At 32.6% G+C, this 18,403-nt stretch overlaps 2 protein-coding genes and 1 pseudogene across 14 annotated transcripts; 2 read left to right on the plus strand and 1 right to left on the minus strand.

Annotated features, from left to right (window-relative positions):
• The first annotated feature begins 302 nt into the window (after positions 1–302).
• Positions 303–1,752, plus strand: LOC123210119 (probable BOI-related E3 ubiquitin-protein ligase 3). Its single transcript, XM_044628333.1, has 3 exons — positions 303–626; positions 724–1,102; positions 1,191–1,752. Exons 1-3 carry the CDS (start codon positions 571–573, stop codon positions 1,737–1,739), a joined length of 984 nt encoding a protein of 327 aa, XP_044484268.1. The 5' UTR covers positions 303–570; the 3' UTR covers positions 1,740–1,752.
• Positions 1,753–13,200: 11,448 nt separating this feature from the next.
• Positions 13,201–18,306, minus strand: LOC123227071 (protein WHAT'S THIS FACTOR 1 homolog, chloroplastic-like). Of its 13 annotated transcripts, none has more exons than XM_044651720.1 (3): positions 18,161–18,306; positions 17,989–18,081; positions 13,201–14,524 (listed from the first exon to the last, which is right to left on the minus strand). In XM_044651720.1, exons 2-3 carry the CDS (start codon positions 18,003–18,005, stop codon positions 13,276–13,278), a joined length of 1,266 nt encoding a protein of 421 aa, XP_044507655.1. In that variant the 5' UTR covers positions 18,006–18,081; positions 18,161–18,306; the 3' UTR covers positions 13,201–13,275. The 13 variants fall into 13 exon arrangements, with proteins under 13 accessions (XP_044507655.1, XP_044507646.1, XP_044507663.1 ...); XM_044651711.1 differs by having other exon boundaries at positions 17,989–18,069; positions 18,161–18,294; XM_044651728.1 differs by having other exon boundaries at positions 17,989–18,069; positions 18,148–18,293.
• Positions 15,082–16,280, plus strand: LOC123227128 (annotated as a pseudogene).
• Positions 18,307–18,403: the final 97 nt, after the last annotated feature.

An 18,403-nucleotide genomic window follows, 5' to 3' on the forward strand; every position in this document is an offset into this window, starting at 1 on the left:
GAAAAATAAAAAACAATGTAATTACCATAAAAGCTTGATTCAATTGTAATACCCAAAATACCCTTACTTTATTATCTTATTTTAAGTAAATTTTAATACCATAAATGAATAAATTAATTGAAAAAGTAAAAAAAATCTGCGTTTCTAGATTTTAATTTAAATTGGAAGAGGAATCAAAATAGGAAGGAGGGATGATTATGGTAATGAATACCCAAATAAACCAACAAAACAAATCTCTTTTTCTTGTTTCATCTTTATCTTTTTTTATGATAAAAATAATAACTTTTTTTTTCTCTCACAAAGATTTGTTCGTTTGTTTGTTTTCATTTTCTCTCTCTAAACCAAACCCTAAATAAACCTCACCATTCACCCTTGCCACCTCTATTGCATGCCATTTTGTTTTGTCCTTCTCTTTACCTTCTTCTCCTCTCTTAAATTTCTCTCCCTCAAAGCCATTTCATAAACAACAAACAAGCAAAGCAAGAAACGCATAGAAGAAGCGGTTTCTCTTAATAAACCAAATACCAATCCTTCCAAAACACTCCAATTTCATTTTCATCTTTCTTTTTCATGGCTGTTGAAGCACGGCATCATAATCTTTTCCCTCCTCAGCTCTTAGGAAACAGGTCTGTGTTACAAATTTTTTGTCTTTTTAAGTATATCATCATGTTTTGTGTTGATTATTTCTTGATCTGAACGGGCGGTTTTGCAATGAATTTTCAGGGAAATGAACCCCATTGAATCAAACGCAAGTTTTTACAATACGCAGATGGGATATGGGCTACCATTATCAGGAACAACGACGGGTATTGAGACTCTTCAACTCCCCGCCACCGTCTACGGTTCTGGGATTTCCGACTCACTCCCTCAAAAACCAGTCATCAAATCCGATAGTTCTTTAACATACAACAACAGTAATAATCTCCTTGTTCAATCAAGAAAACGTTCGAGAGACTTCTGCAATCCTCCCCTGTCTTTCCCGTCGTTCCAAAATCAAAGTCACAAAACTTGCACCGCCATGCCCTTCTCCTTTTTCGGCCACGATATATCCCCTCAGATCCAAGAACAACAATCCGATCTTGACCGCATCATTTCTCAACATGTAAGTGTCTTTTAAATTTTTTCATGTAAAATTATTTATTTAATTTATGATATAATGATAATAATAAATTTAGAAAAAATCTGTTTAGATGGAGAAAGTGAAGATGGAGATTGAAGAAAGAAGGAAGAGACAAGCCAGAAGAATTCTGGACGCGATTGAGGAGAGTTTAATGAAGAAACTGAGAATAAAAGAAGAAGAAATTGAAAAAATGGGGAAATTGAATTGGGCGTTAGAGGAAAGAGTGAAATCATTATGCATAGAGAATCAAATATGGCGAGACTTGGCGCAGAGCAATGAAGCTACGGCCAATGCTTTACGTTCAAACTTAGAGCAAGTCCTCGCCGCAACGCAGGCCAACGACGCTCGTACACCGGGAGGAGGTTGCCAAGACGACGAAGTCATTGACGACGCTCAGTCGTGTTGCGGCAGCAGCTGCGATGGAGACGACCAGAAGCGGCGATTGGACAGTGGAGATAATTCAAGCGGAATGTGTCGGAATTGTCGGAAAGAGGAAGCTTGCGTGTTGTTATTGCCGTGCAGGCATTTGTGTTTGTGTACCGTTTGTGGGTCGGGTCGTCATACTTGCCCCGTTTGTAATTCCGTTAAAACTGGTAGCGTTCATGTTAACATGTCCTAGACAAATGACAAAATCATGAATTAAAAAAAAAAACAAAAAACGTTTCGAGAAACAAAAACGTGTTTCCTTGCCTAATGGATCAATTATGTGTAATTTTATTTATTTATTTATTTTAATTTAATTGATATTGTGATTGCAAACGGATAGTGCGGCGTATGTTAGCGAGGTTTTCGTGGGGAGTTACAACTTATAAAGGCTTTTAAAAGGATAGGTGAGGAGGGGGAGGTTTTTACGTGGTCCCCACGTGGGGTCGTGCAAATAGATAAGAGTAGAATAGGAGCGGAACTAACTAGTTAAATAAAAACGATAAAAGGCGTGAAAGTCACGAGTAATAAAGATGCGTGGAGTCAACGAGTGTAACTGAAACCGACATGTGTGAGGCAAAAGCTGACACGTCCGACCCGCGCAAATGTCGCTGTCCTGCAGTAGTGGCAGTGAATCTTCACCTTCATTAAAATTAATCAACTGATTAACATGATAAAAAATAATTTATTACGCATCAGATAAAGCGACGGAATCTAGAAAAAAAGTCTGCTCTGGCAGAACCGTATGTTGTGCATTGATGGCGTATTTTAGACGTCGACGTTATCAATTTTTTGGCCTTTATTAAAAATGACAGGAGCATAAAGCCTCTTTTTTCTTTTGTTGCGTTGAAATATCAGGCTGCCTTCAACTTCATTCAAGTCATGGCTGGCGCATGGAAAGACGTACATACGTTTGGTGGTTCAACAAAGCGCGTCCCTCGCACGAAACTCTGTCTCTCTTTAGTCAATGTCAACAATCGCGCATTAAGGGATTTCAGATTCACTTACATCTTTTCATACCTCATTACTTTTTTAATTTACTCTTAATTAATATGGATTAATTCAAATAATTATTAACATTTGATTGTCGGTCAAATACGGCGACGTTGCAGGAAGAAGAATGAATGATTAATCGGAGACCGCGTTTGCAGAGCGGATTGTGGGATGGGATACAGGATAATTTTATTTTTTATAGAGTGGTTAAAAATGGAAAAGGGCTTTGAATTATTGTTTCACTAATTTATGCATGTGATTTATGGTTGTGCTTGTTGCTTGATAGTGGTGATGAAGAACTGTTTTTGAGTCAGTCCATGATAAGTTCTGGCCTTGGGGCCACTGAATCATTTACTCACCTTTATTGCAAATAAAATAAGAATAAATATTTTCGCATAAAATCCTAAATAGTCATTTAACAATGTAGATTTGAAATCGATAATATTATAAAATAATTATATAATTATTTATTAAATTTAAAATTTTATATACTCGGTATGATTTATTAAAATTTCCTAAATTTTGTTTAATTGGAATTTGTTATGATTTAAAATGGGAAAGAAATGACAAATTGGAGGGGATGAGTATTATCTATATGATGAAAACTTTATTATAAAAAAGATAATTATTATAATTTCAAAAAAGAAAAAGGAAATTTGGTGGTAAACCACAATTAGAAAAGTAAAATTATAATACTTAATCAGGTAACGAAATGATACCCTCAAACCCAATCCAATCAATTCGAGATTTCAGTAATTCACGAAATTAGTACATAATCCAAAACATAATTATTATTATTGTTGAATTTTAAAATTTGTCCAAATTTGGAAAACAAAAATTGGATGACTTAATAAATTTAAGTGGGTCCACAAAACATGACAAGTCATAGGATTTTTGGGGCAGCGTGGGGCCCACTAAATCATGGACCATCTGTCCCTTTATGACCGGCATGCCCTCCAAAACACGTGAATCTGATTCCCCCCGTCACTTTTTCCGCCATTTACAACTTTATTATTTATGGCAAGCAATGCTAATAATAGGCCCCTAATATAACATTTTTTAATACATAAAAAAAAATATATGTATTTGAAAAATAAATAAAAAAACATTTTTTAATTATAAATAAATGTAAGGAAAGTGAATCATTTACTTAGGAATCAAATGAAAAAGGTGGAATATAATAAATAGCTTTAAAAAATAAAAAATAAAAAAGGGAGGAAAACTGATTCCCACTTTTGAAAAATAAGGAGAATGGAACATAATAATGGGCACTAGTGGACTTCGGTTTTGATGTACAAATATCTTTCCATTCTCTTTTGGACCGTATCCCGATGCGTGCTCCCATGGAATACATTTATTTATTTATTTATAATTTTTTATTTTTCGTATATTCAATTACTAACTATTTTTTAATTTTTTCGTTAATTTTTTTTTTAATTTTTCAATTGCGCTGTATGAGTATGACCAAATATTTAATATATTTTAAGCATTAATTATTAAAAATAATTTCAAAACAGAAAGGATTAGTTTTAATTCATAATGGGGGCTTTTTTGTGTTAAAAATTATGTTAGTTGGGGGTAAAGTTGTTATAATATGGGTTGTGGGTGTACCATTATTTTATTTCAAAATGGTAAAATTTTTATCATTAAAATTTAATAAGGGTAAATTTATAATAAAATTATAATTATTTTAGTAATTTAATATAATAAGGAAGTGATAATCAAATTATATTTTATATAATCTATCACTAAGATAGTTTATATATATTAGGTTAGATCAATTTATCATGATTAGACATAAATCTAATAAAATTAAATAAATTAATATTAATTATAAATAATAGATCAAACACGCTATGAAATATAATGATCAAATCAAACATGGTCAAGGATATAATGTATAATATCTAATCTCTATGAGATAACGATCAAAATTAATATGGTAAAGAGATGGAAGTGTGAATTTTATAAATTATGGAGGGAGACCTTAATTCCTAATACTTATGGGGTCTTATGGAAATTTCCTTAAACCAGACAACATCAGGATCAAAGTTCTTGAATTTGTCATTTTTTTTAATACCATACATAGTAATCTAATTTAAGCTTTGCACTTATCGCAGATCAAATTGTCGATTTTATTTTATTTTCTTATGTCATCACACGATTTAATTTTGGGGCCACAGTTACGTTTGGTCAATTACTTCCCTAATTTAATAATTTTCATTTTTATTAATTTAATTCATAGTTTATTTGTATGAATAATCTTAACACTTAAGGCACGAAAGTTAGACTATTTTGGTGCAATTTCAAATCAAATTGATTATCCAAAAACTTGACATAATGTCATCATCATTTTCCATGTTTGATACATCCCCTTTTTTAAGATATTGAGAAGGTGGCCAAAAACAATGAATATTCAAAAAAAAAAAAAAAAAAGAGAAAAATTGATATTTCTATCATATTGGATGAATCCAGTCTTTTCTTGTCACTTATTCGAAATGGAGGACAATTATCCATCTCTTTCTTAAAATTATAAAATGACACTAAAAAAATAAAATAAAATTATGTAAATCTAATTTTAAATATTTAATTGAATACTCAGATGATATTTTATAATATATTTAGCTAATTTTCAATTAAAGATAAACTAATATATAATTATATAATGACACATTATCTGAATACACAATTAGGTACTTAAAACTTGATATATATAATATAACTAAAAATATTTTTAATAAAAATATATTTATACTTTCTATAAATCATATTTCATTGGGTATTGATGTTCAACAATACAAATTGCTTTGTTTTTTTATAATTGTCATGATTCATTAAAATCAAATACCATACATTCTAATGTTACATGACTTAAGTTCTTTAAAAAAAAAGATTGAGAAGTGTTTTCAAAGTCCAAACCAAATCAACATTATTATTAAAAATAATGAGTTGGGTTGGTGATAGATTAGCTTAATTAGCATGAAAACAATTCAAACCAACACATTGCTTCAACCAAGGGCTTGCAAAATTCTATAATTATTATTTTAATAATTTCAAGGAGGAGCCCTCCTTGAATCAACCTCTAATTTTATCATCATTATGTTTTAATAGTAATTAATTCTAGTATTACATCACTTCAAGATTTTATTCTCATTATCACCTAGAATATCATCATACATGTTACTTAAAAATAGATTATTAAAGTGATTAATATTAAAATACTCAATGTGGGTATTGACAATTTATAAAATTTTAAAATGAGTTTCCAATGATATCATAAAGCAGGGTTATTATTTTTAATATTTATAAAGATGGAAAAGGGATTGAAATTTTAGATGTGATGTAAAGGTATTGAGGGGTGATGTTGGATTTGATATATCAATATCTTTTTATTATTTATTTAAATAAAATTGGATTTTAATGTGTAAGTTGATTTATTATTATTACAAGGAATAAAAATGAAAAAGGTTGGTTGTGGAATGCACCAATAGAGCACATTTAGGCCAAATGACCATTTCCCACCCAAGGATTAATGTATACCCAACTTCCCATCTATTAATTATCAAAAACTCAAATGTTTATTTGTTTGATAAATTTTACTGTTACTATTAGATATAAAATTGTCATTTAACAAAAATATTTTAAAAAATTAAAAATTTATCTCATTGTCATCCCTAGGTTTAAAAGCTAATAAATTTTCCCATCCAAAGTTTAGAAAACTTACATTTTCCCCCTAAGGATTTTTCAACACGCTACTAGTGACCGAAGATGATGGTAAAGACGACGTTTTCCTTTCCTCCAGGCTTCTCTCTCACTCTTGCTCTAATTTCATTCATCATTAACTGAGGAAATCGACTAACGAAGATCGTTCTTATTCTCTAGACAATGATGCAATTCATTTTCTTCTAAGATGAAGACAAATCGCTTCTTCGTCTAAAGACGAACTATTCATCTTTATCAATTGATTTCTTCAGTCAATAATAGCTGGAAATGGAGCATGGCTAGGAGAAAAGTCAGGAGGGAGAGAGAATGCCACTGTCAGCTTCTCCAACTACCAGCATGGTGGTTGAAAAAACCTTAAGAGAAAATATTGATTTTTCAAACTTTAGGTGGGAAAAAATTTGATAGATTTTTAAATTTAAAGGAGAATTATGATAAATTTTTAGGTTCTTTAAATATTTTAGTAAATGATAAATTTATCTCTGACAGTAATAGTAAAATTTAATAGATTGATGAGTATTTGAGTTTTCGATAGTTAGCAAATAAAAAGTTGAGTAGGTAATAGTCATCTGGCTGCTTATTTATGTCGATGGGTCCTAAAACGTAGGTACTTAAATGAATGTGATAAAAAAACCTAGAGATTATTGGGATTAATCATCAACCAAAGCAAATTTAATTTAGATGTTAAACTCATTTCATCTAATTTTTATTAAAATGTATTCTTCTTTTCTCTCAATAAACTAAATTATTTAAAATCACATTACACTACTAAATACAGTAATTAATCCATGCTTGAGTTTGTTGTCATATATACATTAATAAGCACCCAACAAACACTATGCCAACCATGAACATAAATGACTTAATTCACAATTATAATGGCAAATCCTTAGAAAAAGGTATTAATCCGGCATCCCATATTTACATAAAATATCAAGTTTGGTTTGGTGGGGGCTCTTACATTAATACAACACTTGATTATACATAAAAAGAAACCAAGATTGTGGATATTTTATATTGATGTAACAATTCAATAATAAATACTAAAAACAAATTTTGGTTTGTGGGTAAGTTTCATTTTCACACATATATTGAAGAAAACTAGCTTGTGGGTGTTATATCCATTGATGTGTCAGTATAGCTACACGCAAAAACAAATCCAATTAATGGGTAATTCAATAATTAATGAAAGGACTTAAATTTGATAAGTGGATGATGGGGATATCTACCTTACCAATATTCTAAGTCAAGAGGTCTCCTATGCAAAGTAAGGCTAAAAATTGTAGCATTGTTGTTACTTTTTTATCTTTTTGATTAAATGTGCTGAGTTGAGGATTGGTAGTGGGTAAAGGAAAAGAGAGAGATAGGAAATGTGACACATAAGATTGTCTAATTTTGTTGACATAAATCAATGTATATATTCTCATATTCACATTCCAAAATTTGAGTTGAGTTGAAATGGGGCTGCAAAAACTAAAGCAAAATAAAAAATGGACAGTATAAAAGCATAGAATATCAATGGATTCAATCAATCAAAGACATGGGGGCCATGATGGGAACCCTAACTTTCTTATCTTTGTGAAAGGGAGCACTCATGTACAACTCCATCTAACAATTGATTTTGTTTTCTTTCTCTCTCTCTCCTAACAAATTTCTCTTTAATTTTAGACCCCACATTCCAACATCATAAGTCATCTCTTGACAAAATCCATGAAATTTAAACATATAAATGTCAAATTAGAATTGTGATAGGACCCATTTACTATTCCTAATTTAGTGTGAATCACAACTCGGCCTAACAAATATATTCAAAACGTATGACAAAATTGAGAGGAATAACGTCTTATGTATATATTTTTTAATATATAATTAGATATATAAATTATATATCATAATGTAATTGAATGTTATTTTATCTTTAATTTAAAATCATTCAATTACATAATGAAACGTCATTTATATATCAAATTTCTTACCTAAAAGTATGTACTCATAGTTTCATTAAATTCAAACACATGAAATGGTACCAAACCTACAACTCATTTTTAAATCTATGGGAAGATTGTCACAGACTCAAAACAACTAAGTTTCTTGATGCCAATTTTCACTTTTCTTTTCAATAATTTCTACATAGAGAAAGTATAAGTTATTTGGAATAAAAACTATTTTGAGCTTAAAGGATTGTATTTAGATATTTTTTTCTTTAAACGTTTCTAGAAAGTAGAAATATAAAAATTTATAAGCTCTAAATTAAATTTACAAAATGGGCCACTTGTTTAGAGGATGAAGCAAGTTTTGGGTGTATAGAAACCTAATTTTAGCTTTGATGATGTGGATGGGATGATGCTTCTCTTATAAACTATGCACTTTCTCATTGTACAATGTAAGAGTAATGGGTAATATAATTTTCTTTTAGAAAGGTATGGTAGGTCAAGATAAGAATCTACAAAACCCCCAAAATATAAAAAAAGAAGAAAAAGAAGATGGTATAAACCATTCACCTAGAAATCCTATCTTACTCACACAATGCACTATTGTTATTTTTGCCTTTATGGGGGAATTTTAATGAGGTGCCATAGATTTGGTTTTGGTGGAGTAAGGCTAAAGATAAAGACATAAGTTATTGCTCATTTGAATCTAGAAAACCCCACTATGAAATGGAATATTGAAAAGTGTTCATCAATAAAGAAACCAAAAAGAGTTAAGGGAGCAAAAACTACTTGCAACATCTGCCTCTTCCACTAACTATTTGCCAAGACTCTCAAATCTTGCTCATCCCATAATGGGATCTTGGGGTTTGTGGTTGCAAAGCCAATTCCTCCATCTTGGGTAAAATCATTGTACCCACTTTGCGCTAAAGTGTTTTTTAATAGTGTTCTCATTTTTTTTATCTACTTTTGGCACCCATTCAAGCAAAAGCTAAACACTCAAATAATTCATGTTGTTTGGTTGAGGTAAGTGGTACACATGATATCTAATAGATAGACTGAAAGAATGTGTTGAGATTATTGGATTTCCACTTAGTATAGTTTCACATATTTTAATATTTCAAAGTTCATTCTCTTGAAATCATCATCTCTATCAAGAATAAAACCCAAAAAATATAAGCAAGTTAAAAGGCTTAAAACCTATCCTATGTTCATATATGTTTGTATATTTTAAGAGTTAGTGCATAGACTCTAAATTTGACCCTAATCATCTTTTCTATTTCTAACATATCCACCCAATTTAGATGATTCTGAAGCATAACCCCTTTGATACGTGTAAGCATCAATAATTTGCACATATAGATTGAAGTCTAGATTTTTTTTTTCTTGAAATTCTTGAATACCCTTTTCAAAAAGTTGAAAATTCTAACAGTGAAAGAGACAGGAGGTTGAAATCAAATTAAGGTGACAATACAAAGAATGAAGAATCAAAAGTGGACCGAATCAATGGATGAAACATTTGGTACTATCACCATTATATGTGTGCAATGGACAACAATTTATTGCACAAATATAAGGTAAATTTGGCCCACCCATAATGGCCCTTCACAAAATTTGTCCCTAGGAATAAAACCTTAGTTGTGACTCTGACTCCATCTTACTTTAATAAAATATGGGAAACTGGGGCTGGCTAATGGCTATTCTATTGGGACTTAATTTGATTTTGAAGGCTGCGTCTGGACCGTGTTCCACATTTTTGACTAATTATTTCTACTTTAAATAATTAATAGATAATCCCACCATTACTTTGTTATAATCAATCACAATTGATTAATTAGTATTAATTATTATAATAATAATAATAATAATAGTGTTAATCAATTACAAGTTGGATGGATGGTTCATAGTAATTTGACAATGTGAATGCTCCATTTCTCCCACCCCTTTTGTTACTTTCTTGTATAGGCTTTGGAATATTTATGCTTTTTTAGCTAACAAAGTGCCATTATTATCAACTCATATAGGTTTAATTATTTTACAATTATTAATGCTTTCTGGGATCCAAAAACTTCAAAAATTGGCACTCAACCCCCATGTTATTTTAACTGGGTTTTTGAGAAATTATATAATTTTTTTTTGTTTTTGAGGAACATTAATGATGATGCTCTGTTATGGGCCCATTTCATTCATGTGAGAGGGGTCAAATCAAGTACACTGTTTGTGATGAAAACAAAATGGGAATACGAAACAAGAAGACAGAGGTGAGCTAATAAATAAGATAGGAGAGAGGGGTCATAGGACCCATAATGAACTGTAAATTTTAATTAAAATAATAATAGAATTATTGAAAGGGATGGCATGTAATGTCATGTCACGTCCCCATCATTGAAATTGGCCCCCTATCTTTAACTTATTATTGGGTTAGGTATGTTAGCCGGTGGGGAATGTTATCTCCCTTTTTATTAACTATTAATTTCATATCTAAAGCATGAGAAACTCCGTGCCAATTTTGAATGGATGGGACCCTTTGAGAAATTTGTGTCATTCAAGTAACCATTCATCCCACATTTGTTAAATGGACTTGGCCTAAAGAATAGTTTGAAAGGTATAGATTTGAGATTCTAACCATCAGAATTAGGGTTCAAATCTTTTTTTATAATATTTCAAGATTAAACTCTGATACAGTAATTATACTGCTTAGTAAATATATGTACATGTTCTTCTCCCCCTAAATTAGGGTTTGGTGGAGATGATACACACGGGAAACATTAATGAGCATTCAAATTACCTTTCTGCTTCTTGCATTGGCAATATATAATTCATTCTTTCTTTCTCTCTATGGACCAATCAACTGTGTTTGGACCCAGTAAGGCCTACATAAGGAAAAGCCAGCCCAAATATAAATGAAGCCCGTCTGATATGGACTGGGGTGAGCCCACATATTTTATTTAATAGTTATATCATTTTTGCTTAATTAGCTCACTTTCCTTTGATCCTCTTGCATTATAGAATGTCAAAAGTATTTTACATAGCAAAGCTATAATTCAGCATGTTTATAAATGTGTGATAATCTACTCCACTTATGCCCTTGTTTCAAGCTCAAGAAACAGGCAAGTCCCCCATCCTTTCTTCTAGATTCGCAATTTTCTAGAAAATTATGAAGTTTATACAAATTTGATAAAATGTGAAAACAAATCTAATAAAAAGATCAAAACAAAACATTATAAATGATACATTTGACAATTCAACTAGTGACAAAATAAACAAACTATATGTTTTCTTAATGTATTCTTCATTACGTTTACAAAGCCTGTTTTTAGATAGATGGTTATAAAATTTTTGTCCAATGTCATTCCATATTTACATCATTAGATAAGAATTCATAGATAAACGAGATAGCTGATGGAGCACCATCTTGTCTCAATATCATAGAATAATTTGTAATGCAGTTATCTTTTAAAAAAATGTTACACATACAAAGCTAAAATTCTAACTTATGTGATAGTTGATTTGAGAACATCTTTTTATCTATAGATGATGAGATAAGTGAATTAACTTGTAAAATCAATTACCACATGAATCAAAATCCCAACTATTTTTTGCGTTGAGTTATCCATAGTATGAAGATTTGAGTGAAGATGTATTTGCAACTTCAGTTCTAGACTCAACAAGTTGGGAATTGGGAACTAGAGGGTTTCGAGATAAAGTGACTACACTAGGGCAAGATGGAAGACCATCACTAACCATGTTAACATGACAAAAACTAAGCTTGAGAATGAGGTTTACAGGATATCTAGCGACAAGAACTAGTGCAAGACAGAAAATCGTCACTAACCCTATTAACATGCCAACAAAAAAAAAACACTCCTAAGAATAGGAAGGCTATATATGTCTTCTATCATTATGTAGCAGCAAGAATTTATCTCTCCTAGCACACTATATGCAACAAAGGACATTTATCTATCAAATTTGAACCATCATAAGCTTCTTTGAGGAATAATACTTCTAGCACCGTTACTGGCAATACAAACTATTCCATGATACTTAAACAAACAAAGAAGTAATCTATGCAGTAACACATACTCTGAATAAAAAGCATCCAACTAAGCTGATGCCATTCTCTTCTCCACTGTTAACATATTCAAAATGTTCAACAAATTGTGATAAGCTACTCCACACTTACCCTCATTTCAGGCTAAAGAAACAGCCACATTGTCAATCTTTGCATCTACATTTGCAATTTCTAGAAGATATATATGAAGATTATAATACTTTGAATGTCAAATGTAAACTGCTAGAGGCAGCAAATTTGACAATTCAACCAAGAGAGAAAATTAACCATAGGCTTCTAGAATGTATTCTTTAAGTGTAAGAAGCCTGATCATAAAATTAATCATGAGATGAAAATGAACAATTTTCAGATATTTCAATAACAATTAAACTTGGTAGTCGGCTTCTGTTTATTCAAAATTCAAGAGAGTCCTAATTTATACTTGAATTGACAATGGGAGATTCAAGGTTCAAGAAATAGGTCAAAGTTACTTCATATTTCATTAATGCTAAAAATAGGAGACCCATAATCAAATAGGAGACCCATAATCAAATTTTGCTCATAAATCTTCTTGAGCATCACCAACCCTGCAAAAATGCCAAAACATAGTGTCAGGAAGGAGAAGTTGTACAAGACTTCCCCAACAGAAACCAGTGTTAGACAGATCATCACTACGCCCATTCATGCCAAAAGATAGTCTTAAGAATGAGAAGGTTGTGCAATACTTCTAGCAACAAGAACAAGTGCAACATAAATGGCCAACACTAACCTATTACTATTAAGATATCAAAAGGTAGTTCAAGAACATGAATGGTATAGAGGAGCTGAAAAACCATTTTCTTCATGTTCAGTCCATCCAACAAGGGGTTTATCATCCCTGACACGTTGTACTACGCATTTTGTCATTTTTTTAATCTTTTCCTCAAACTAGTTTTTTCATTAGGAAATTTATGAAACCCAGTAAATAACTGTTAAATTAACTAATCGATTTGCTAAACTGGTATATAACAACAAATGAAACAAAAAGTTTCAGTAACAATCTATAATGAAGGCATCACAGCACAAGAATTTATCTCTCTCCTACCAGTAAGTGCCATAAATCTATCATTATGTGACAACAGAGGACATTTATCTATCAAACTTGAACCATCATAAGCTTCTTTAAGGAACACGGTACTTCTAGCACCTTTGTTGGTAATATAAAATATACCATGATACTTAATCAAACAAAGAAGCAATCTATGTGGTAACAGATACTCTGAATGAAATGCATCCAATTGGGAAGATGTCATTCTCTTCTCCATAGTTAAACTGAGGAGTTCATGAAGCACAGCCACCACTCTTTTTCGAGCTTTTGGATCTGCTAATTCATATCTCCTCGCATTCAAGTATGGAGAGGGGAATTCCATTCTCTGCCACCTCTGTAGTTCCTCGAGGTATCTCATGTTTGGTCTAAAACCAACAGGAAAACACATCTTAAAAGCAAAAGGACCCAAATAGTTACCATCTTTTGTGATCCTAACCTTCTTTTGAGCTCCACTGGAGTTCAAAATCCCTTTGCGTGCTAACCTTTCCTCACGTGCAGTGAATGCCAATGAAGAGTCCCAATTTTCCAAATAAAGATAAGTTTTGCCGTTGAATTCTTTCACTGAAAAGAACTCTGGGTACTTTGGAATCAATGTCTTCTTAAAGTCTTGAGGCAAACCCAATTCTGAGTCTATACATTCAATCTTTTCTAAAGGTATCCTACAGTCAACAGACATCATTAGCAACTTCCTTAGATTCTTAACCAAAATGGGTTCCATTAACGCTCTTGCTTCAGGCTCTTCATTGGAAATCTTTTTAGCCTTTTCAGTAAGAGTAACAAAAGGAGGGCTTCTATCACTGCCACCACCAACATGGAACATTGTAGGGTACTTCTCAATGATAGACATGAAGTTCCATTTCTGAACAAACCCAACTTGCTTTTCAAGGTCCCGGAGAAAGAGAGATTGGTGCTTTTGAGATTGGATGATGGACTTGAGTTGCAATATTAATGATGGCTTCTTTTGTAAGTCAATTGCTCTGTCTAGTTCATGATCTCTGTGGTATATTTTCTTCTTGGGTCTCCATCCACCACTTGATTTTTGCTTCTTTGGAACCCACATAGAACCTGATTTTTGAATCAGGATTGGAGATGACAATATATAAGAGTCCAAAGTTTGGTGGAAGAAGGACAAACCGGATCTTCTGTACATGATGTGGGAACTATAAAGAATGTTCACTAAGAAAAATAGTCGAACAGTTACTCTGCAAAAGTTGTAGCATTACACAGACTTGATCATTTTCTCTTCCAAATATTCTATTCTAACCAGTGACATCTGCTCAATAGCTTAAACACTACAATAAAGAACAGGAAAAAAAAAAAACAGGTTAATGGATTCATGTTTATAAAACATCAAAACTTGTAAACCAGTAAAGAAACAGTAAGTTTCAATGATATAAAAATACTAAAAAGTAGAGAAGAAAGTGCGAACAAAAAATTATAAGTGTTTCACAGTTCTACCAGAAAGAGAGTGTTTTTCAGAAATCATCTTTACCTATTGTTGGCAGAGAGGTTCATGCGATTATATATAATCAAATTTGAGCAGTTTACCATTCCTATGCAATTAGTAAAATAAATCAACTTGAACCCAAAGGCTCTCCTAATGAACGTATTTGTCAGGATGACATAAGTGAATTTTGTTGTAAGGTCCTGTTTGTAATTTGTCATTAGTTAAGGGATCTTTTTGTTATTGAATTCATTTGTTGCGTTGTAACATGTAATTCTTGAGGGGGTTTTCGCTCATTGAAACCATGTAGCAATTTACCGGCCTACATTTGGAAACTTTGATTGCGTGGTGAATAGACACAACGGCGGCAAAATCCAGTGGAAAGTAACTTGTTAGCAAAACCCTAATTCTCCTTGAAATCCCTCTTCTCTGTTGAAGTTTGGGTTCAGAATTGTGAAACCGAACCATGGCTCGAAACGAAGAGAAAGCTCAGTCCATGCTCAATCGATTCATCGTGTTAAAGGCTGAAGAAAAGAAAAAACCTAAAGAATGACGTCCATATCTAGCCTTGGAGTGTCCTGATCTCGCCGAGGCCGACAAATGGCGCCAGCAAATCATGCACGAAATCGGCCGCAAAGTCGCCGAGATTCAAAAGGAAGGCCTTGGGGAGCACCGCCTCCACGACCTCAACGACAAGATTAATAAACTAATTCGCGAGAAATCACACTGGGAGCGACGAATAGTTGAACTTGTCGGGCCTAATTACACTAAACATTCTGCGAAAATGACAGATTTAGACGGAAATATTGTTGATGTTCCAAACCCTGGCGGGCGTGGCCCTGGGTATCGGTACCTTGGGGTGGCGAAGAAGTTGCCAGGTGTAAGGGAGTTGTTTGAGAAACCGCCTAAGTTGAGGAAGAGAAGAACCCGGTATGATATTTATAACAGGATTGATGTGAGCTATTATGGGTATAGAGATGACGAGGATGGGGTTTTGGAGAGAGTGGAGGGGCCTGCGGAGGTGAAAATGAGGGTGGAGGCAGAGGAGGAGTGGCGAAGGATGGAGGAGATAAGGAGAGAAGCTAAGAAGGCCGTCAAAAGTGGGGAAGTGGCAAGTGTTGGGGTTCTGAAGGATCTATTGTTTGAGGAGGAAGAAGATGTGGTGGAGGAGAAGAGGAGGGAGATGGAGAGGGAGAAAATTGAGAAGGAGAGGGAGTTTGTGGTACATGTGCCATTGCCGGATGAGAAGGAGATTGAAAAGATGGTGGTTGAGAGGAAGAAGATGGAATTGTTGAAGAAGTATGCTACTGAAGGCTTGGTGGAAGAGCAGAATGAGGCAAAAGCTCTGCTTAACATTCACCGCTAGATTAAGAGAATGACAATGTTGGTAAGATTTTGTTTAGCTGTTGTGAAACAATAGTTGCTTTATTCAGTTGAATCCTTATGCTTTTGCTTAGTTGATTGGAAATTTGTTGATATAAATATTATTTTTCTCATTATATTTCCTCTACTAGGATAGAGACGAGTGTTCTAATTTCTGCGCTTACTGATATTTGTACATGGAGGCTCTTTCTACTGAATGTGGACTTGGAGAAATTCTAATTGATATTGAAAATACAGAATTCAACTTTTCTCCAGAAAGTTAACTTAGAACAACAAATATTGATGGAGTAAAATTCTAAATCTCGGGGGAGTGAGATTGAGGAAGATTTTGGAGTTACTCCATTGATGTTGACTAGTGCTTCTTGCAGTGAGGATATAATTATTACATGAAGGAAGCACTTGAAAAATTATAAAATTTAGAGTTAAAATTCTCTTCATCATTCCCTGAAAGAGAACTTAAATGTGATATAGCCTTTAGTTTTGTGAATTTATTTTAGAGTCTTGTACTTGGAGTGGGCTGAATGAGAAAGAGCAATCTTTCTTGCTAGTGAGAATTTTAACGAAGCAACCATCTTTGCCGCTGTCCATAGCATATTATATAGCCATTACAATACAAGATTGAGTATTTGGATTTAATATGTGGTGTTGGAATATGATTGATCTATGATACAAGTCTGCAAGATATGTTATGATAGAAAATGTTGAGATGCATAATTTGATCCAATTGTGAATTTGGAAAAATTCTGATTAACGGGGGAGGTATTTTTTTGAAATGATTCAGTAGCAAGGGACTGAAAATCTTTTTAAATTTTGAGGATAAACTTTCTTAGGGGCATAGGATTGTAGTGCTCCAAAATGATTTATATCTGAATTTTGATAGAGAAGAAATATTGTGTAGAGCAATTTTTAACTTAGCCATATAATTTTACAATGGCAGTGAGTGGATCAATATATGTGAAGCTGGATTTCCTTGTCTTAAACAAGAATGTCTTTAGGGATTAGGTTAATAACCTTTCAGCCATATACAAAAGAAGGAAATTTAAATAGAGAAGGTGAGAGCACCCATGTGGTTATGTGATGGAAAAGGAAAAAGGAGGAGAAAGCCTCCCTGCCTCCAGCAGGAAGAGAGGAGTGAGAAGCAGTGGGGTGATCAAGAAGAGGAAAGAGTGTGGTGAAAGCACCCATGTGGTTATGTGCTGACTGAACAATATGAAACTGAAAAGTGTTTCAGTTTTTAGATGAAGTATTAAAGTTTAACCTGTTACATGGATTCTCTTACAGCATTCAGTGTTAAGAAATGTAGCTTGAGATGTTGGTTATGCAGTTTTCTTAGATGTGGCTTAACTTTAGGACTAATTGGAATTACCTTAAATTTTTAACCCTTAATGAGTTTTCAGTGTGAAGGTTTCTGTCAGCTACTTTTTTCCTGTTACAAATAGGAATATATTTTCAGTGTTATTATAAGATTGGATAACATTCAATCACGTTATGATATATATAAATATGTATTTATTTATATATTTAAAGTGAATACGTATAAGATTGTGTCTTTTAAAAATATGAGTCATTTCATTTGTTCCAAAAAAAAGTAGTCAAGTTATTATTATTATTTTCATATAAACTCAAATGAACTATCCATATTGCCTTTTTCTACAGTTCACACCGCACTTCAAACTCCAGAAACAACAAGTACTTATATTGCAGACTTCCAAACAAATATATAATCATCTACTTCAACATTTTATATCAATAAACTTCTAGGTACTTTCGGCAAAACTATTGATGCTCATAAAATTAGCAAGGTCCCATTTGAAAGAAGGAAACAGATATAGAACGTACAGTAATAGCGATTCCATCGTCCTGGAGAATGAGAGAAGCGTAGGTGCAAGCAAGCTCTCCGGTCGACATTTTTTCTTCTTTCTGCAAATAACACTAACAAGAAAAGTGAAAATGAACATATTCATAGATCCTATCATAGTAAACTTTGCCGAAAAATACCAATAAATACTACCACAGTCGGAAATTAAGCGCCGGAGAGTATTGAGTTATGGGGCGAAGTTGTAAGTTCTTGTAATATTAAACCCTAAATTTCGGATTTATATATGGCCGGTAAACTTACGTCTTCGGACTCTGGAGTCAGCCCAACAACCAACAAAAGCCAGCCTCTATATATTTTCATATAAAATATATAAAAATGACAACATATTGAGTCAAGTTAATTTAAAGGAATTTATAATAATAATAATTATTATTA

The sequence above is a fragment of the Mangifera indica genome, chromosome 1 (assembly GCF_011075055.1).
Source record: "Mangifera indica cultivar Alphonso chromosome 1, CATAS_Mindica_2.1, whole genome shotgun sequence".
NCBI lineage: Eukaryota > Viridiplantae > Streptophyta > Magnoliopsida > Sapindales > Anacardiaceae > Mangifera > Mangifera indica.